Source organism: Montipora foliosa, chromosome 3, assembly GCF_036669935.1.
Source record: "Montipora foliosa isolate CH-2021 chromosome 3, ASM3666993v2, whole genome shotgun sequence".
NCBI classification, from domain to species: Eukaryota; Metazoa; Cnidaria; class Anthozoa; order Scleractinia; family Acroporidae; genus Montipora; species Montipora foliosa.
The window spans coordinates 15,649,901-15,671,840 of record NC_090871.1 but is presented as its reverse complement, the minus strand read 5'-3'; the positions used below and the strand labels follow the sequence as shown (position 1 = coordinate 15,671,840).

Genomic DNA, 21,940 nt, shown 5'->3' with positions numbered 1-21,940 from the left:
CATAATTCACTGCGGTGGACCTGGCAAGCTCCAGTGAACAACTCCATGAGTCCTCAGAACTGGCAACATGATCCTCACAGTAATACTCTTCTGCATTCTTAGCATATTAAAACATGCGACCTCCCTTGAGGTTTTTCTTTTCAAACATTATGTACCTTGATAACCGTTTCTTCATCCCAAGGTAGAATTGTTTGCAAATCAATCAATTCACAGCTTGCACCCAGCTCATCTTTAGCCATCTTACAGACCTCGCGTAATACATGGATCTGAGTACCCCAACCAACAACCGTCACATCAGAACCTGCATGAAACAACACACATTATCCCAAAGCAATCATGTTAGTACCAGCTTTTGGCAGAAATTGTTGGATATGTTGTAGTTCAATTTTATCCCCTGGTTTAATTTTTTTTTAGTCAGTTCAAACCTAAAATTTGAAATGCTCATTGACAATTATCACTGCACAATTTACAACACACTCTACTGTTTATCTCTAACTGTAAGACAAACACTAGCATCGTGCAAGCACCAAATAAATTTGAGAAAACTTCACATGTAATTACTAAACTTTGATTATTGGAAATAACAAGGTCTTAAGAAATGACTTAACAGTTCAATTCAATCTGCGTCTGCACTCAATTCCTGAATGCAATATCTTGCTGCAACAGCCACATCTCGTCTTGGTCTAAATGTTGAGGCATTCGGGTTACGCTATGTTTGCATTACATTTCATTGCTTCTCTGTCACATGACAACTCTAACGGATAAAGTTGTTGCACTGCCCTTTCTAGAATCATCTTCCATGCTCTCAACTCAGCAGCTTGCACTATCCAGTTTCGTCCTGTGATCAGCTCTTCCACAATTCCAAACTTCCACTTGTTCCGGTTTCAATCTTTGTCCTTTATGATCACCACCTCTCCCCTGGTTAACTTTGCGTTCTTCCCTCTTTTGTGCTTTAGTCGTTGTTGCTCCCTCAACCCTAACAAGTCCTCAGTCGTCCACCTTTTCCACAATGCTTGCTTGCACTTTTGTAGATATCTAGCTCGTTTGTGGAGGCTTGCATCCTTCAAGTGAAACAGTTCAAGCTCTGGCAATTGGCTTGGACTGAGGAAGAGTAATAACGTGGGCGTCAGTGCTGGAAGTTGGATGCCATCCTTGGCGTAGCTTAATGGGCTATAACTATTCAGCGCCATTTAAACATCAAGCACAACTTGACATAGCTCTTCCCAAGAGAGCATGCCATTACCAATTGTCTTGTAGAGCGAAGACTTGACTAATGCGATGAGGCGTTCAAACTGACCTCCCCAACAGGGGGCACAACTCAGGTTGAACTGCCACTTCATACATGTATCATGACGAGCCAGGTAGTCTTGTATCTTCTCGTTGCTAGTAACCTGCTTCATCCATTTTGCGGCACTCACAAACGTCTTCCCATTGTCCAAATAAATTTTCGCCAGACGGCCACGGTGAGCAATAAGCTGTTTTAAGCTTCTCAGGAATTTGCCGGTCTCCAGATTTCCCATTGCTTTGAGGTACATGTAGATCCCTCTTGTCCAACTACACGAGAACTATACAAGGTACACTTTGCCTGCTATCTTGGACTTGTGACGATACTTGAGGGGGCCAGGGCCAGCAAAATCAACTCAGATCACTTCAAATGGGGTATTTCCTTCAGTGCGGTCTCTAGGTAGAGGTTTCAGTGGTGGAATAGTTGAGCAATGGCTTGGAAACGTTTACAAGCCGTCGCTCAACTATTCCACCACCGAAACCTCTACCTAGAGACCGCACAATTTGATCACTTGTTTAACAAGCTTCCTGACTCGTGGTAACCAATATTGCTCACAGGTCTTAGTCAATGTCATGCCCACACCTCTATACAAGGTGTCTACGTGTGATCGTCACACTAGCTTACAAGTAAAGGGCGCTGTATCTGGGAGATAAATGGGACAATGGCCTTGAATTCTCCCCTTGCATACTAACACTTCACCTTGGTTGCTTTGAATATTCAGCTGCAAACGATCCTCTTCAAACTTGGTACTTGTTTTGCCTTGCTCCTGAGTCCGCTTGGTCTGTTGCTGTATTTCTTCAGTCATTAGAGGCCCAATGACTCGATGGTGTTGGTTGACTCTAGAGTTTTGAAGGAAGCTCAACTATCCACACACCCAGGCGCAACACATGCCACAATTGGTGTTTCTGTAGCAGTTCATCAAAAGGGTCTTGTTTGTTTTCCACTGCCACAGCTGGCAGCTCACGCACTATTTTCACTTCTTCTGATTCCTTTGTTGATCTAGTCAGAATATCGGCTGGCCACTTTTCTGGTTCTGATAACCAGTCTGGCCATTGCCACCAGAGAAATGGGAGTTTGTCGATATCACTGCCACTGCTCCCCAGATCAGCTTGATTCTCCACTGTGCCTATGTGTTGCCACTGTATGTGCTGCTGCTCTTGTATCTTGGCTACTCTGTTGCCCATGCACTGCATAATTATACTCTCTGTTTCTACAGATCCAGAGTAGAGCGACTGTGCTGTCAGGCCAACAGAAAGTGTTTTGCACTGGAGAACCCTGTAATGTTTCTTGGACCAGATTTGTGGCCATGTGGACTCAAGTTTTGTTTGGCAAAAAATTATTGAAAGCTGGTTGGAATGGAAAGGACCATCTCAAATAGAACAGGAACTGAGACTTCCAAAACAAACCATTGCCAAAATTGTTGATATTTTCATTCGCAGAGGGAATATCGAAGACAACAAATGAAGAAATATCACTCGGTCAGCGCATGCTGAATGATGTGAATATTTATATGGAGTGTTGTAAAAGTACCAATCCCAGCATTTACAGCAATGAAATCCAAAACAAACTGGTAGAGAACAATGTTTCAGTGTTTGCCCAAAAATGTTCCATCGCATGCATCGATCAGCCGCAGCTTAATGCAAGATCTTGGTTTATATTCTTTCAAGAAATTCAGTGTTATTCCAGGGGATCACTGACTCTTGAAAATGAAAATATACTTTTCAGTATTTACCAGCTTGTGCAGACAACATATTATTTTTTGTGATGAGTGTTCAGTGTTCATTCCCATGAAGGTTGGCGCAAAATTCCCAAGTTTGTTTCAAAGTTTTCCATTTGATTGACAGTTACATAATGAAATTCCCAAGTTCAAAGCAAACTTTTGAATTTTTTTATTATCATCATCGTCATCATTATCATTATATTGTCCATAATGTTCGCTTAGTAAAATATATTCTATATACAAGGCTAAAAAGGTTATGAAATGGTTAAAAATTAAAATGTTTCAACCAAACGTTTTCGGCTGTTTGCCATCATCAGGGGTTATCATTATTATTATTATTATTATCATTATCATTATTATTATTATTATTATTATTATTATTATTATTATTCTCAACAAAATTACCCAATTGCTGTTTTTCCATAGCAACTTGTTACTTTGGTATTGCACTCCATAACCTACAGGTATTTGACCAATCAGGAATGTGATATTCTGTTGAGTATTTTAAGATCATGATAACTAAAAGTACTTTATTAGGACAAGGAAAACAGTACCTTGTTCCAATATTTCTGCTTCTGACAGTGGTATCTCATAGTCTGCCAATGGAACCTCTTCAACTGCTTGCCTGTACAAGATCTTGGGCTCAAAAAATATGGTTGGATTTTTGTCGCGGACAGAAGAAATGAAAAGTCCTTTGGCTTGAATGGGTCCTCTTGGGACAACTACCTATCAGAGAAGAAATTGAAGATGAGAGATTGTAATTCCCCGTATAATTATATTACATGTGACTCAGTTTCTTCTAAAAGAATCAACCTCTTCCTGTTGGTAAGTTACAGATGTAGTATAAATTAAAGGCAAAGTTTGTTCAGGCTAAAATACCGATCATGCCAGAGCTTATCCTAGTTTCCGTAGCATTAACCCTTCAAGCCCTGAGTAAAATTGTCTGGCGATAGACAGAGTAAAATTGATAAGTGGCACTATTGGGAATTAAAGGGTTAAGTGATTACAAGTTTTCAGTATAGTCCCACTGGATGGGATGCTACATGTAATCTATCACAAGGTCCTCCCTCCTTCTCCTTCTCCAACCCCCCCCCCCCCCCCCAACACACCCCTTCCAAAGAGAATTGCCAGTAACCATACATACAACACTCATGGGTGAAGGGAGGCAATGCAAAATTGATGTTTTTTGCCCAAGGAACACAACTTGGCTCAACCAAGTCCTAAATCTGTCTTGAGAGGCAGAGTCCTGGCCTCAAGACCCATCCTGACAACTAGGTAAAGTTGTTCCAGATAGTCCCTAGTTCAGCTTCGCTACTACACAATAGCAACCTGGTTTGTCTCAAAGGCAGTTGGGATTTTTAAAAGTTGATCTGTTCTGTTGTATTTTAGCCTGCTTGGTAAGCGTTTCAGTGGAAGATTTTTAACGCGAAAAATGGGGTGAGACAAGAATCACATAGTGGGAAAAATGAATTCGCTTCTCGCTGGAAACGCTTGCTATGCAGGCTAGTTGTATTTATGATTGCTGATTCATTGACCCTGATAAGGCCCCGTTAGAAGTGGTCCATTAAGTAACAATAATTGACTCAATAGAATTAAAAATAATTAAGTTACTTTCAAAATGACATCTAGCATTAGATGCAGTAAAATCTGCAAGTGTCACTCACTTATAGAAAGGAAAGCGTTATCCCTGGTAAGCCTGATTGGACTAAAGGAAAGTCTAACGCAGGCTTTCAAAGTTCCTTCACTCCAAGTCAAAGGATTCGAGGTACATCTACATGTAGTTCTGGCCTTGGTTGTTCAAAAGGTTCAACACTATCCAGTGGATAAACACTAGCAAAACCAATTGAGTTATCCAGTGGATAGTGATTTCTCCAGTGGATAGCAACATCCACCTTTCGAACAACTGGGGCCAGGTCTTTAGAATCATTTAATAAATCAATTGAGTCACATCACTGGACATCAAAATGAGGCTGTGGTGTTACAGTGACCATCCAGGACAATAAAAAGGTGAAAAATTGTTGGTGGTTAAACTGTACTGGTTGACAGGGGTAAGCGACTCCTCTCTTTGCAACAATTACCATGATGTTTACTGTTTGTTTAGGCTTATTTCTGGGCCATTTTTACTACTTTCTTTTTTAAAAAAAGTTTTCCAAATTGATCTGGTGTGACTATTATGTACACTTGGTTAAACTTTTTGATTACCTTTAACCCAGGTGTATGAGCAAAGAAACTCTCCACTGACTGGGAATGATAAAGGGCCCCATGCCCAACAGCACCACATGGTGCCCGTACTGTTAAACTTCCACAGTTGAAAAGATTTCCTGAGCGGTACCTGAACTTGGAAGCTTCATTCACAAACTACAAGTGAAAGTAAGACAACCACTGAAAACAAAGATTAATTTTAGTGGATAACAAAAATAATGTTAAAACTAGTATGATTCCATACATACTGAGATTTTCACTGCAAAATCTGCTGTCTGAAAACCCAATTCACATCTGTTTGTAGCCAATCAAATCAGAGAAACAACAATTTCACGACTGGAGAAAACATTTCACCCAATCACGAAGAACTTGTCAGAAGTACTGAGTGTGTTTTCGCTCCTTCTCCACTACCTTCCTCGTCAGTTAAACTTGAAGCTTTGTCATTGGTCATTTATGCAATGTGAAATGAGTTTGAAGTTGCATAGTCAAGTTTATTATAAAAATAATTAACTTTTCAAGATGGCAGAAATCTCAAGTTGATGATTTCCAGCATTAGAAAAGCTTGTAACTGATTGCAGAATTTATTCAGCAGCAGCAAAACAAGAACACACCATCAAAAACAAGAAAAGACAGTAAAATTTGCCATTTTAATAGCATTTTTGAAAGAAAAGAATGAGAAGAGAAAACTGTAATACATTCCACCAGAGCAGCTAAATGATTTCTTGAGTGAATTATTCTATAATTATAATAACTGTCAAGAGAAAAGATGGAGATGAGTTCAAGCCTATGAGGATTTCTTTCAAGCTTCAACTGTCACTTGAAAGCCTGAGTGTGTAAAGTATCCATGGCAACGAACATAACGTGGATGAACATGAAAAGCTCTAAAGGCTTGAGGCAAGCAACTGAAAAAGGCAGGCAAGGGTAATAAGCCAAATGCCACAGAGGCTATAAAAGACAAGGAGGTCAACATTTTGTAGCAAAAATTATTGATCATTATAGAATCCCTGATGAAGTCTGTTTGATCAGACGAAACCCGTCGGATAATAAACAAAGTTAACAAGATCAGTTTCTGTGTGCTGCTCACTAGCTTCCATTTAAAACTTATTGTGGTGCTGTGCTGGTGGGGGGTATTGAAACAAGAAAATTCAATTTTATTGAACAAGCTGATCAAGGTAAATTAACCACCATACAAAACATATGAGCTGATGTTTTGAGTGTTGACACTTTGTCAGAGTGAATTAAGGAATAAATATGTACTGGTTTATGTAGGAGATAGAGAAGCTTTGCCATGGAACCATCGTGACATGAATATACAAAGTTAACAAACTCATTGAATGGAAAAAAGGTAGAGACTGAGAGTGCCTTATGCAAAAATAATTTTTTGTCCAAGAGTTTTGCAGCTTTCTGTGTTACATATACCATGGCAATATAGTTATAGGCCAAATTGCCATGCCATGCAAGGAGTGGTTTAATAGGAAGAATGAAATGGCCTGCAATATTGCTTTTGACACATCTTTGTCATTTCTTTTTACATCTCGATGATGTTTGTGAAAGCCGTCTGTTTTACACAGCGTACATGGTATGCAACAGATGGCATTTGAAGAGATGCAGGCACAATATTATGGTAAGTGATTTCAAAGGACCATTTCAATCTTGAGATTTCCTCCAAGTTTTGAATCAAAGGATGCTAGTCTTGCATACTGAGCAAACATAATATTATTTGACAGTTCCTGGTTGACTGTGGATTTGAGTGTGCATTCTTTTACCATCTAATGTTGCCATTTGAAGTTTTTTTGAGTTTCATTGATACAAAGTGGTGACAGAGAAAAATAATGTTTTGCGAGATTCAAGATCCTTTCAGAGAAAGTCAATTGAAAGTGTTTGAGAATGATGAGAGTATACAGCCAGACTCACTTGATCAAATGCTGGAAAGATATAATCAGCAAACTGGATCTCTGCAATAGCTGTAGCCCCAGCTGCTGCCAAACCAATTCCAAAACCAACAATTCCTTGTTCACTAAGTGGAGTATTAAATACTCTGTCTTTACCTGGGAAGAAAAGAGGTCATCATCTTGAAATACACTGTGTTATTACATAAAATTTGAAGGCATACCAAAAGGTAGCAAGTCAATAAAAACGCTATCCCTAGGGTTCATGCTAGATTTTGCATACAAAAGTCCACCTGAGTATTCAAGGAGTTTTCAAGAACCAGAAATTGAGTTTTCAAGGAGTGTTTGTAAGAAGTTTTCTATGCCATACATCGTGTTTCAGTGTTTTCTGATATTCTTTCCCACATCCTGCAAGTTAAGTGCACGCACAGGCATTTCAAGTTTTCCCCAAATTAGTCAATTTGCTCAATTTTTGAAAGGTCTCTTAAACTATAAGCATGATCATCATTTTCTTTTGGTATAATGCTATCCCTACAATTTTCACCCAAGTCAAAATTCAAGGAGTTTTCAAGCAGTTTCCCACAAAATCCTTTTTTTTCAAGGGCTTTTCAAGCACCCTTGAAGACCAAAATTAGATTCTAGGGCTTTTCAAGTACTTCAAGGAGTTGCAGGAACCCAGTATCCTGTCAGTGATATTCATTTTTATCCACACCTGTGATATCATTTTTGACCAATCAGTAAGCTTATGCAAATGAATGAAGGGGTAGTTTCTAAAGAAACTGTGGTGCTGCGTCGGTGGGGAAGTAGTATACAAAAATTTGGTTTTATCAACGGAGTTGATAATGTAAATTTGCCACCGTACAGAGATTCTAAAAGCTGACGTTTCGAGCGTTAGCCCTTCGTCAGAGCGAAGGGCTAACGCTCGAAACGTCAGCTTTTAGAATCTCTGTACGGTGGCAAATTTACATTATCAACTCCGTTGATAAAACCAAATTTTAGTAAGCTTATGCAGTCAAGTTCAAACCTTAATTTTTGAAATAAAAAGATAAAGCAATATCTTAATTTATGTTGTACTGCGTGGATTTTTTCCAATAAAAAGAAAATTACATGGTCACATGGAGAAATCTCTGCGCGGCCATGCAGTATCCTCTATATATTAATTTTAATAACAGTTTCAAATAAAAAATTTAATAACACTTACAGTCTTCTTTAATTGCATAATTTGCAACTTACCATATTTGTCCTTCAGTCCAACAGTGCACCTAAATACTCCACCAAAAGCTACATCCTCTCCAAAAATCACTGAAAATTATTTAGAAGACAAACAACAGAAAAAACTGACAAACTTGGAGGTGACCTAGAAAAAAACACCAGTTCCCATCTGTGCACTGAAGTTAGGTGGGTTACAACAATGGGTTCATCACTGTCAAGCTTTTTTTTTTTTTTTTTTTTTTTTTGGGGGGGGGGGGGGGGGGGGGGGGGGGGGTTAATGTTATGATCTTTATGATTACTCAATCCAAATTGTTGCCAAAATGCACTATAAAGAGCTGAAAAACCCTTTCAAACCTCTTTAAGTGAGGTTGACAGGGTTGAACACTTAATTTTGAGAGCACTTGCCACTCGGGCGAGTGACCCTCAAAATGCACTTTACTGTAAGGATGTGCAGTAGCAATGGGCGCAAACGTGCCATGTTTGCCTTATCACCAATGGCTCGATAGTGACCAGCAGTATCACTGACCAGGAAGCCATATTTCTTCATATAATCTGTCTATTTACTAAGCCCAATGTTGCCTTTTAGCGTTAGTTTATTAGACAGTTCAAAATATAAAACTTTGTAAAATAGAAATGATAAGTTTATGTTTAGGGATTTTCTTGGCAAAATGGAATGCAAAAAGCAGTGTTTATTTTGCAATTTAAATTATTCCTTGGTGACGAAAATGGAACTCGCCAAACGAGCGAGTGATCGATGATTTGCGCTCGCCCAACCCTTTAGAGACTCGCCTGGGAGAGCGGGCGAGTGCTGATGTCCAACCCTGGGTTGACACTCTGCACCCCTTTATGGGGCATGTAGTGTAGTGGTCCATACTGCTTGCAGACCACATCCCAGCCCTCCTGGTTTGAAATCCTTCTATAAATTTGAGATAGGTAAAATTAATACCAGTATTAATTCAGCATGAAAGGAGAGAAATTCTGACCCCTAGTTAACCATTATAATAATAACAGCAGTTCTAGGCTATTGAAAAATGCACCTTACTCCTAGATTTATGTCTCCTAAATACATGAAGTACTCCAATTGAGAAAGACACTGCGGTGCATATGGCATCTCGTAAGTGGTATTAAAGTTCTGTAGAAAGATCAACTTCTACTAGGTTGTTTAGAGGTAATTGTTTCCATGCTACTGCACTGCAGACCATTATACAAAAAGCTATCTTTAATTTTGTACGAATTAAAACTTGACTTCAAACCCGTAGAAAAAAACCGACTGAACCATTTCAATGCGAGAGTGAATAAATATCCAACTAATTACAATATGTAATAATAATTTATTCTTTCCAGCTCTGCACCTTAGAATGTATCAAACAATACAAGTTTGCTATCTAAAATATTTGCATGCGTGTTGCTCATGCATACCGGTATTACAACAGTAACTGGTAGAATTAAGTTGAGTAAAGCTTAATTATTCATACACAATCTGGCTCATCATTAACAGCTGGTTTTGTGGGAATGGCACTGGTAATTAAAAGTAAAATTAATTTTAAAATATGTACATCTAATTCATTTGAAATAAACTAAGCACCTGCGGATGGATCAGAATCAAGAATGATATCCATTGCATTTGTAAGTGATTGAAATAAGTTCATCTTTTGTGTTTGACCTGAAAGAAAAACAATAATAGGGGCTAGTAGAAAACAAACGTCGTCATTGTTTTTCACCCACATCCTAACATGATCCCATTCATACACAAGAACAAGATTAATAAGTATCCCCTTTCAATTATTGAAAGGTAATTTATACTTGTTGAAGTGCAAGAAAACAAAAAGTTAGGCCCTCATATTTTTGTTTTCTATGATTTCAGTGTTTTGTTTTCCTCAACTGATAAATAAGGCATGTGCTGCCTAAAGTTTTCACATTGTCTTGTACATCAAGTTGCACAACAACAAGGCGTGCTACCTTAAACATGCGTCCTGCTAATCATTTGTCAATCAACAACTACGCATGCATACAAAACTCCATAATAATTATCAAAAAAAACACTCAAAGGTATTCTAGATCTGTCTGTAATTTTTGACATGTTATCTGTGTCTCTTCATTTTAAGATCCACACTCCCGTTAAAAAAAACACCTTTTCTAGTTTCCAACACCGCCGTATCTAGAATTTCAACCTTTCCCACTTCCCCCCTCCCTCTCCCCCTTTTTTTGTCTTGCTAGCAACATCGATAAAGGTGGAGGGGGGAAAGCACGTCAAGTACCTCAAGTAGTACAAACACCTCAAGTAGTACAAGCACCTCAAGTAGGCATGGGTATGAGTTATAGAGAGATACCATATATGGAATATGTATAGCAGGGGTTTCAATAAAATTTGAAGTAGGCAGCTGGTTTGAGTCTAGTAGCCGACCCCCTTCGTCTAGGGGGCTCTGGGGGCATGTTCCCCCAGTCGATTGTGAAATCTGGAAGCTCTGAAATGTGATTTCCAGCACTGAAGATGAAAGATTTCTAATCAACAGAGACACTGAGTGTGCAATTAAGCGCATTCTTTTGATAATTTCCAGCGAAGAAAGATTTGGAAAACCATTTCAAAAGGAAAATTAACGATTTTTAACGTTATATGACGTTTCGACAACTTCATGTCATCATTACTACCAATTTCAAGCTGCCGGGAACGGCAAACCTTTTTTGCGCGTTTTTTCAAGCGCGAATTTCAACATTTCTCAACATGAGAAATCAGTTCTATCGAACGATAAGAATATGTCATTTTAATCTGAACAAACGAAAAGGCTTAACCAATGAAACTAACGACAAATTTACTGTTTTTGGAAAACAAGTCTTGATGCAACGATTACTCAATAACGACCTGTTTTACATTAAACGTCTTGATATGTTTGGGGACGTAACTAAACGTAATTGAATTACGTAAAAAATGTGACGGTTGGTCTAGGCAAAAATGCGGAAAAAAGCTATAGCCGTGCACTGTAGCTCAAAGATGGCACTATCAAATCTGATAATTACTTTGAAATTGAGGTTAAAAAAGGTACATTCAAGTCGATCAAAAATTAATTTTGACGGAATCCTTCAATTAATTCAATGTAGGGTAAAAAGTAGCCGACTTCTCTGAGCGATGCAGCCGACGCTTTTCGTCGGCCGTCGGTGCTTATTGAAACCCCTGGTATAGGAAGACGTAACATGGGAAGTTAACATGGATTATATGCCAGCTGCAGAGTGGGAGATAATAGGTAAATTAATCACGCCCCAAAAAGGTGATGTGTCTCCACTCATTATTTTTCTGCTGCCTTTCTGTAGATTTTACTTTATCTTTTTTTTGTTCCGACTTTTGCAATCTTCGCTTTAAGGCCATTGAGATATTGACGACTTCAGAGATGGTTCCTAACTTCTTCCAATTAAATACTTATTATTGCCAACGAGCGAGGAGCTGCGCACGAAAGTATTGAGCTGCAGGCGAAAAAAACGTCGAGTGATCAAGATTAAGAGAAAAAAGTAATGTAATGTAACAATAGGAAAAAATAAGCCAATCACATCACAGAAATTTTGCTTGTGACGTAAGTGTAATGTAAGGTGTAGATACCCGGAGATTTTAGTAGGGACTAAGTGATGTCGTTAGACAAACTTGCATGACACACGCGACTATTGATGATCTTGAAAACAAGTTCAAAGTTGAAAACACATTTTTCCCATTTCCCTGACCATTGTGTTGTGTACACTTGCTTTGAGTGTTCTTTAATATTTATTTTCGAACCAGCGTGTTCTATATTGAGTGAACAAGCTCAAAACTATACTTGCGTATGTGTTCTTATCGGCCGCTGTTGTCAAATTCACGGCTGTATCTTGCAAAATAAAAGTTATACAAGTGAAACAACTTTCATGTGCGAGAGACAATTGACAATTGTTTCACACTGAAAAGTCTGAAAAGGCTTCGGCTTTTTTTACATAGCACTGATTTTATTCATCTTAATTATTGTATATTCCTGTTAAAATTACGGCCGTTCAAAAATTACAGCATTACTTTAATTTCCATATCATTGCAAAACATGTTGACATTGACATTGTTGATGGAGATACAAAGTGTGCAATTTCTATTATTGTATTATTGTTAAAACATTTACAGCTACTGTCGGGTATTTTGGAACTCTGATACAAATCTGCAGACTATGTACTATATCGACTGTCTCGTTGGCACTTAACGATAGCTATTTCTAGTATATCTCTTACAATTATCTCTGAGATAATTCACGGTATAGTTAACTTAAGCTCATTAAATCAGCCTACCATAGAGAGGCGACGGTGAGTCTGGCACAAACGAAAAGGTAGAAGCATATCGAAAATATCCCTGCGATGTAGTACCCGATTTTGACTTTCCTAAGTGATAAATCCGTCTTGCAAACTTCGTGCTCAAAAGATCCTTTACTCGTCGAGACGACGCCATATTGGAATAAACTCGTTTCCAGTGCTCCCCGCCATAAATTTTTCATTTCCAGAGCCCTGTGCGCAAGATGTGAACAGCGGGATATTTCAGCTTTACTGAGAAATTTCGAAATATTGCTAAATTCAACAGATATTTCTTCACTATTTGATCAGCCTTTCGCAAATATCCCTGCCTTCATCCTGTCTTTCAATCCACACGTACTGAAGACGAACCTACTTATAGCTGTGTGGCTTTTTTTTTCTGTAAAATATTCGTACTAGTAAAAGGAAAAAACATTTTTCTTGTATTTTTTCAGTCTTTTCAGAGTACGCGTAATACCCTGAACGATTTACCCGAATCGGTCGAAGTCACTCGGAGGGTTTAAAAGCACTCCTGATGCGCTTGAACAATCCACCCTCCACCCCGAATTTATCTGATATTTGCTCTGACGATTATCGTAAATTTATCGGAGTGAAGCGGTTGCTATAGAGTTGAAATCCTTTCCACGGGTATAATTTTAATCTTTCTTGTTTTCTCTGCTATCACAAGTCCTGGGACACAGTGTCCGAATCTATTTCATACACACAATTCCGAGCACTGTTAGCGATTGTGTATATCAGATAAATTCGAAGAGGACATGTTGGCTTGAACCACGCTTCCGTTCAATGCTGTCCGGTGACGTTACCGCCAATCTTGCGTAGGAGGTCCGAGGGGAACGCGCTTCCCTTAATAATTATAGCCAAAATGGAAAAAAAGTGGGACATGTGCGTTAGTTTGTTATCAAAATAGTTCGTGTACTTACGTGATGCGAAGGTGAAAATTAAGTACACAATAAAATTTGGTTTGTTCTTTGCGTTGAATTTCGTAAATTGCGAAGATAACAAAAGGAAGTAAGTTAACAATATCATAAATGAGTCATACAATTCAACAGGATGAAAGAACAATAAATAGAACGTGCAAAAAAATTGAAAATGGAGAGCTATGTCAGTAGCCATTGAAACTCACGGTTTACGCGCTTGAGAATGTTCCATCATTCAAAAGACAAACTGGCTTCATTGGTTCATGTAAAAATGGGATTATTGCTTCGAAAACCAAATTAAAGAAAACAGAGCGGTAGAAGGAGTACATTCAGGGTGATCCTAGTCTTTGTGGCCGGTCAAAAGTTTTTATTTCTGTTCAGATGCACTCAGACGATGCCACACGATATTTATAGGAGGGAAGCTAACGTAAGAATTAGAAAAAAAAAAGAATCCGATTCACAATCAAATATTCCTTCTCAATAAAAGGTGATTAAATCACGCCTCCATATTTTTTCTATAATTTCAGCGTTTTGACTTCCACTAGTGATAAATAATTAAAAACATACGTCAAGAAACTATTGACGGCTGGCCAAGTCGTGGTTTTCCAGTGAAACCCACGCAAGCGCAAAGAAATCTCCAATAAAGAAAAAAATCATCTATCTTATCGAGATACAGTTGATAAAAACGTCATGTAAAATAAAATAGGGAAACAAAAAAGGACCTTCTCTGGTTTCCGGATTAAAATAAAAAGTAAAAAAAAAACGTAAACGATCTTTTTGAAGAATTTGTTTTATGTCGAACACGGACTTACTATTGAAAAAGAGGAGACTTCAAAAATGAGGTTGCGATCATTATAAAACGTGGGATGGAATTTGCTTCACTACTGACTCGGTGAATGGATAGATGGATGGATTGGTGAATGATTGAATGTAGTAAGATATTCAGCTTAACATGTCATAATTTAATAATGCGGCCCACCTACACTAATACGCTTTCGTTCAATTAAAAACACGCTCTGTTTGATATCGCGGCATTTCGCCTATCATCCCCTCTAAAAGGTTTGACACCACCGTTGAGAATTATGGTTTCAAAAAGTGAAGAAACAATGACATTGTTAAACTCGAACTTAGGCCCTCTAGTTTTCTTGCCCTTCTCGTCTTCATTCCAAGTCAAATTTTGGAGGACCAAAATTTCAACTAGTAACTTAATTTTAAAAAAATAATAAAAAAGGTTGAATAAGGAATGCAATAAATAGCGCTGATAGACAAAGTGAAGAATGCATTTTTATAAACCAGTGTCGTTTCACTATATGCCTAAATATACACTTTTCAAAAAAAACGGATTCAACCTGAAACCGGATTTGACTGACAACATCTATATTTGCCACGTGTGTTTTGGCCAAAGATGCATTTTTTGAAAGGAAAGGAAAGGGACTTTATTTAAGTGTCTCGTGAGTCGTACTAGCGCTGGAGCACTAATTAGGGACACTGTAAACTGAAATTAACGAATATTAACGCAAATCAAGTCAAATGTTGGCTTTGGAGGAGAGTGGAAACCGGGAGTTACTGTTACTGTTTACTGTTACTGCTCCTTTTGGCCGTCAACATCGCTCTAACACTGTCATTCGATATTCTTTGCCTGTAATCGATTCCTAGCAGTTGTCGGAGACATCTCATCTCAAAAGAAGCTACCCTTTTCTCTAGGTAGGCGTCGAGGGTCCAGGATTCACAGGCATACAGAAAAACAGAAATGACCATTGATCGTAAAAGTCTTATTTTTGAGGATAGAGAAATAGCGGGAAGGCAACATTGGCCCCGGAAACATCACCACAACTCAGACTCGAAATCAGAAGCAAAAGATGAAGAATTTTCATTCACGTTTACACACGCAGCAGCGTAATTCAAATAATCTGAACAGAGTTTGGAGTTAACCAGTTGGCCTCTTAAAATTGATGATTCGTTGAATGGGAAGCAAACCATTGGGCCATCTCAGTCTCACCTTATGTACTCCCAATGCGGTCACGCCAAAACGCAGACTGCAGACTGTGCAGACCAGGGGTAAAATATGGCGTTACCCTCACTATTATTGAGAGCTAACCATAAACAGGCTAACCTGAATGTTATTTAGGCGTAATTCCGGCTAACCGAATTTTCATTTTACAGACGGTCTGCACATTCTGCAGTCTGCGTTTAACAGTGTACCCTCCAATGATACTCCCAATTTTTGTCTCAACATTAACTTCAGTGTCTTTGTATCTTAAAGACATGGGATCCGTCATTTTGGCTAATCATCTGACCGTTGTCACGGTTATAATTATTTCTTTACCATGAATACATGGAGAGATTTCTCAGGTTTATCCGAAAGTATCTTTCTATTAAACTGTGTATCCCACTTATCAAGTCTTGACAAAAACAGGGGCACTCAACTAGTAATTTCGGGAAAATATCTGTTCGGAAGGAAGGCTAGAATTTTCAAATATTCAAACTCAGACTTTCGAGGCGAACTAGGATTACAGACCTGAACAAGATGGGTTCCTCTAGAATATACGAATAAGTTTAAGACATCCTGTCGTTGGGTAGCCTGTGATCGCCGGGATACGTCTGCGTTGACGGGCAAGTCGTTCGGTGCCCCTTACAAAAAAACTACATTTCAATTTGTTTATTTACGGACATATAGTTTGTTGCTCCTCTGCTTTGAATAAACTTTGAATGTAGCTTAGAAAATTACGCAACGTTTTGACACTGCTGTCCATTGATGAAGACACGTACATACTCAAATGTCTGCCTGATTGTCAATGACGTCAGTGCAACCTGGTTGCAACGTGAACCGTAACTTCCGTGGTTTATTTACAGTATTTGCTCTTAATGCAACAAAAAATTATAGCTAAATTGGGAAACAAGAGAATTGCCCAAAGAATCTCGAGCCACGGCCCCAGCGAACGTGACCTTCAAAAACTTGATCACAATATTCCAAAAGCACAATATCTACTGAGTTTTGTGACAATAACAGGCTAAGGGTAAATAATCCGACAAAGCGACTGAGTATGCCAGTAAATGAGAGCAGCACCAAGAAGATAATCGAAGTCAAAGCGATGATAAACTGAACTCAGGAAAAAAATGGGGTCATCGTTTATTATTGTCGTTGGGCTCTCAAAACGAAGATAGTGACCTAGAAAAATTTCTTTTTAACGGAGCATCTACGACTTGGCGCGACGTAGCGAAAATAATTCACTTCCTCAAGTAACCATGCATCTGAAAAGGTGTCAATATAATTGAGCTAACATGAATAACGCTCTTATCCAACTCGAAATTGAAGTAAAAAATTGCCCTCTTTTAAAGACCCATAAAATCAGCCATAAAGCAAATAACTTTAAATGCATCATAGATATATCGGATCGGGAGAGCGGCGTAGATTTCACGGGAGGTGGCCATTTAACTTATCCGGCAGGCAGACGTATGTAGATCTGAAGTTCAGTAAATTGTCCCAACGGAAATTTCTCTAATATTTTGAACCTATAACAACTGTCACTGCCAGCGGAGATCAGCTTTTCCTCGAAGAGTGGTGTTTTTATCTGTTGTTCTTCTTCCGTGAAATACGAGGGTACAATAAAAGCATGAAGAAAGTTTGCGTGCGAAATTTGGCCTGGTTCATTTAAATCAAATACTTCTTTTGAACACATTTATTTCAAATATCGAATTTTAATAAGTCGAAGTTACTTCATCAGACCAATAAAGACAGTCGCTGAGTCTGTGATACAAAGTTTGATCACGGCAAAGGAAAGAGGGGGAAAACTCAATTGACTGGAACAATTTTTTTTTGAAGAATTAACTTCACTCGCAAAGCATTAGACATGACAGGCAGACATGAATAAAGTTGAGCTTATGTTAGCTAGCTTAGTGTATCGTTCAAACACTGCTAATTTATAGGTCAGAACAGGTGATAGAATGATTGTCGAACGGACATCATCCGGCCTTCAAGCGGCTTTGATGAGTAATAGTTCTTCAATCAAAACCTGTTCCCTGTCAGTATCCTGCTTACAAGTAGCTTCCAGCATTTCCTCAAAATAGGATCTCGCCATTTAAAAATAGCGACATTAACAGGTAACATCCCGAAACATCCTCAAAACATTGGTTTTCGGAAAATATCACGAGGTAAACACGCGAGTGCAGAATTAACTACGGGGCTTAGGATGGGGAAGGCCGAGGACAGAGGGGGTCGAGGTAGCAAAATTCTTCGGTCTTGTCATTTGAATAAAAAAACATTGCGATTGAATTGCGCCCGAGAGGCGCTTGTTGCATGCACATTCTTCTTTATTAAGAACCAAATCCCGCGCTGTGATTCAGTGGGGATGTTACGTGTTACTGTCGTCGTTATTTCTCTCAAGATTTCTCGCTTGGTCCAGCAAGATCTTAGATCATTTTTTGGTATTTATCCCATATAATAAATCCTTTATTGACAAAGCTTGTTCGGTCAAGATTGCTGAATACTGGCCTCGTTCTTTTTGTGCGTGCTTGTGGACCTCGACGACAAACACACCGATATTCGAGCCATCTTGACCTCACGCTTGGTCAATAACCCATACGTATCACGTTTTTCCCTAAATGCTTGCAACCCGAGCACCGTTCCATAAAGTGTTGTCAATGATGGGAATGCTGCCCTGGAAGTTCGTAAGAATGGTACATGTACACCCTAAAAATTCAGCAGTTTTCAATATTGTTATCCAGACTTTGAAAACATACGTGTATTCGCTATGATGGCAGGGGCGCATTTAAATTGATAAAAATAATATGGGGTAAATATAATTAGAAAGGATGGTTCCTCTAGAAAAAAAAAAAACATTAATGACTTCCTTAGAAACTCGGGAGCAGGTTAAATTTAGGAAATGAATATTTAATTAATCTTACTGACGGGAAAACGAGAAAACCCTCGAACATGTCTCAAAACATTTTTCTTTAAACTTCGCACTTGCGAGTGAACTTGTCATAATTTTTCAGGAAGACAAAAATAGGAGGATCGCCATTTCAGGAAACTGTTTGGGCACGTTAAAACGTTTTTCGAAAATATTCTTTTCTTACCCAACTGATTCTCTTTATCCAGACAACAAAAAGGAATAAAAGAAGAGTCGATGAATAAACAAAGGTTATTACAAAACGAAAATTATTGATGACAAGCTATCTTGGTATGATTATTTTGCGTGCCAATTGGTACGTTTTTTTACATCGTTTACTGACTTTCATATGAGAAATGTTTCAAACAACACCTCTGATATCTCGGGCAACCCCAAAAAGAGAAACTAGAATGTTTCGACTCTCCTTCTTCGAGAAGTGCTCGAACTCTTGTTGAAACATACACCAAAATGATAAAGATAAGTCATGTTTACGTAAAAGGAGGACATAACTCCTCTTCCAATTCGTTGCTAGGATTCGGAATTTCACGCAAGTAAAAATTAAGAGCAAAAAAACTCGATATTTCTTCCCTGCCAATGAATCCGGGTGGGAGTCGGGTTTTGGTTTCACAAAAGGAAATCAAGCTAAGAACGTGAATGGCTTTATGCCATGGATCACGAAACTCAAGTGGCAACCTCAGAAGACCTGTCTTCAAAGTGAAGGCGATGTAGTTCACGCAATATGTCACTTATGATTAAAAACAACAACTCGAGTTTGCCAAAGAGATGCCCTCAAGCTGAAAATATAAACTGGCAAGAGAAACCGAAGCTCTTAGTTTGAATGACTTCTACCAGTGTCACTGATTAATGATAAAAATGAAGCAAAATCTCGCTCATATTAGTTGCATCGCCTTCCTTATTTCGAAAGTTTTCTTACATGCTGTGTTTGAAGCTACAATGTTCTTACAAAATTCCACATTTGACGGACTCAGCTGACTTTAGAAGAAACGCAAATATTTACTTCCGATTGGTCGAGAGTGGCAGTACATTTTTGCTTTGATTGGCTGGGCGGACAACGACCACGAGATCTTCCCTGACACCGGAACGGATCGATGTGTTTTAAACAGAAGCGCCAATTTTGCGAAAGACTTCTTGGCACCGTAATCCCTCGCTTGATCGTCCGTCACCCTAGGGCTTCACAACTGAGTCCGACAATTTTGTTTTCGATTTAAAACTACAGAAGATGCAATTATGTAATTGAGCCCGCGAGACACAAGAAGAATATTCGACGTTCGTCTACTTGTCATTTTAATCTTCAACTTCCACGAAGAAGTCAATAAGTACAGCTATTCTTCAATTTCGCTGTTTCTATATAGAACTCTTTAGTAATACACTAATCGTTCTATCCCCGCGAAAAAAAATTAGTCCGTGAAACAATCTGTCGTATTAAAAACGACGGTGCGATAATCCTATTGCGAAACAGCAAATGTAGTACTATTTCGTAGGTCGTTGTACATTTTTTCCTTCATGCAAGTTGTTTCGCATTTAAGCAAACGTTTTGGATTGTTTGTTTTCTATATGCAACATAACTTATGAAATATCTTACACTCTCTCAGTCACGAATTTCCTACTCTAAGGCGATCAATAATAAACATGTACTGTATAACTACAAGTATCTAAAAACTTCTCATTGTGTAACAACTTGTGACATAAAAATAAATCCTATAACTACGCATCTTCCTGAACGCTGAGCGTTGTCTTTATTTCACCGACGAATTGTGTTGAATATAATCACACAGCGCTGCCGAGATTGAGTATTTCATAGGAGGTAACTAAGGTTAGAAACAAGGTACCAAGTTGTTGTTAAAGAACGGACTGCAGTTCTGTGTATCGGACATAGGCAACAAGAAGCTTGTGGGCTGAACGATGGAGTATGTCTTGTCGCCATAGATCATCACCGGGACATACTGTACTAAGCTGTGTTTCTTTGCCAAGTAGTCGATGAGGCGAAGAGTTTGTTTTCGTTCGTGTCCCATGAGGCAAACCGTCGAAGCAGAAACAATTTGATAGAGGAGCTTTAAATATTCATACTGACCGCGCTCGTCTCCGATAAAATGATTCGCTAAGTAGCTTTCCAGTTTCTGTTGTTGCCGCTGGAGATCACTGAAGTCGATGAAAAATCGACTGCACATGTATCTTTCGAGGACCTTGATCTCCTCGAAGTTCTCTGGTACATAGTTTCGCACCAACAGATTGCAGTACTTCAGAAGACCACCTCCACGGATTTCCTCTGGATTACGGGTAGCGATAAGTTTGTTGTCTAAATGATATAGGGCAACTTTAATATCCCCATACACCGATTCCGCCACAACAGTGGGAAAGAAGTTCGGTTTCATCGGCACTGGAGACAACTTGTAGAAACCCAGCAACGAGTCGAGGACAATCTGGAAAGAATCGACCGAAAACTCGAATTGCCTCCGCATTGAGTCGACGAATTTCAACTCGACATTCTTTCCCTCGTTGTTCCAGAGCGAAATTAGGGACCATCGATCGTTGTCAGTAGAGACTTTGACCATTTTTTGGACGTAGGCTTCCTTGAGAGTGCAGCTATTCATTCTGTCCTTCGACACGCCGTTGGGGAAGAAATTAAGAAGCGAGTTGAGTACGATACATTTGATCTGTTGTAAGTGAGAACTCGAGCGAATCTCCACTCCAAAGATCAAATCAATGTCGTTGTATGAACAGTTGCTTTCCGAGCTCAGTATACTACTGGCAGTGCTTCCATTTAATCTCAAGTCTCGAACTTTTAATCCTTCTTCTTTCAAACCCACTGTCACCTTTTCTATCAAATCTTTCAGTGGCACTTCGAGCGTTGGAAAATTTCCTCGGCCATGGATGAACACAGGTTGACTGAGTACGTTGTGAAGTCGATTGACTTGATCAAAAGTAAGGACTTGACAATTGTTTGCAAGCTCCATTTCTTCAATTTAAGACGTCGGTGGTGATAAAAAGTTCTAAATCGTCGATGAAATCTGTTGTCGATTAGCTGCTCGGAGAAAGCAAACACAGCGAATTCTATACTCCGCCGAAGTGAAGAAGAATTTTTTCGACGATAAGAACATATCAAGTCTCAGTGATCATTTCGCTGCTCTGATTGGTTAACAAGAACAATACTTAATAATCACTTGGCAACCAGCACAAGTGGTCGCTGTTGCAAGTTCGCAGTAGCCAATCAAATTACAGTCTTGTGTCATCCCACACAACGCCTACAGAGAATTTTAAATGTGTCAGTGTTCATTCCTTCCGGACAAAAAAGTGCAGGCTTAGCGTAAATGTTGAACAAAAAAGCTGAGTTCATCAAGATTTCCCCCCAGAACATCGAGGAACGTTCATCAACAACATCCGCCTTAAATGTAATACTTCCCCCAAAAGTGAATAAGGGGCGAGTTTGGTTATCACTAATCGGGGTCGTTACGTAACAGTGGCTAGGGCGCAATTTCGATAAATGAGCAGTGAGCGAA

The 21,940-nt window shown here is 38.9% G+C and overlaps 2 protein-coding genes across 2 annotated transcripts in view; both read right to left on the bottom strand.

Annotated features, from left to right (window-relative positions):
- Positions 1–13,021, bottom strand: part of LOC137996909 (2-oxoisovalerate dehydrogenase subunit beta, mitochondrial-like) — a 15,836-nt gene extending 2,815 nt beyond the window's left edge. Inside the window, exons 1-7 of the mRNA XM_068842548.1 lie at positions 12,599–13,021; positions 9,894–9,971; positions 8,330–8,398; positions 7,122–7,255; positions 5,208–5,363; positions 3,560–3,731; positions 156–301 (exon numbers count right to left, since the gene is read on the bottom strand). Coding sequence (XP_068698649.1) covers positions 156–301; positions 3,560–3,731; positions 5,208–5,363; positions 7,122–7,255; positions 8,330–8,398; positions 9,894–9,971; positions 12,599–12,755 — 912 coding nt within the window. The 5' untranslated portion in view covers positions 12,756–13,021. The remainder of the gene's footprint in view (positions 1–155; positions 302–3,559; positions 3,732–5,207; positions 5,364–7,121; positions 7,256–8,329; positions 8,399–9,893; positions 9,972–12,598) is intronic.
- A 6,172-nt stretch (positions 13,022–19,193) lies between these two features.
- Positions 19,194–21,705, bottom strand: LOC137996903 (terminal nucleotidyltransferase 5C-like). The gene has a single exon (XM_068842543.1). It carries the CDS (start codon positions 21,395–21,397, stop codon positions 20,258–20,260), a length of 1,140 nt encoding a protein of 379 aa, XP_068698644.1. The 5' UTR covers positions 21,398–21,705; the 3' UTR covers positions 19,194–20,257.
- Between the last annotated feature and the right edge of the window lie 235 nt (positions 21,706–21,940).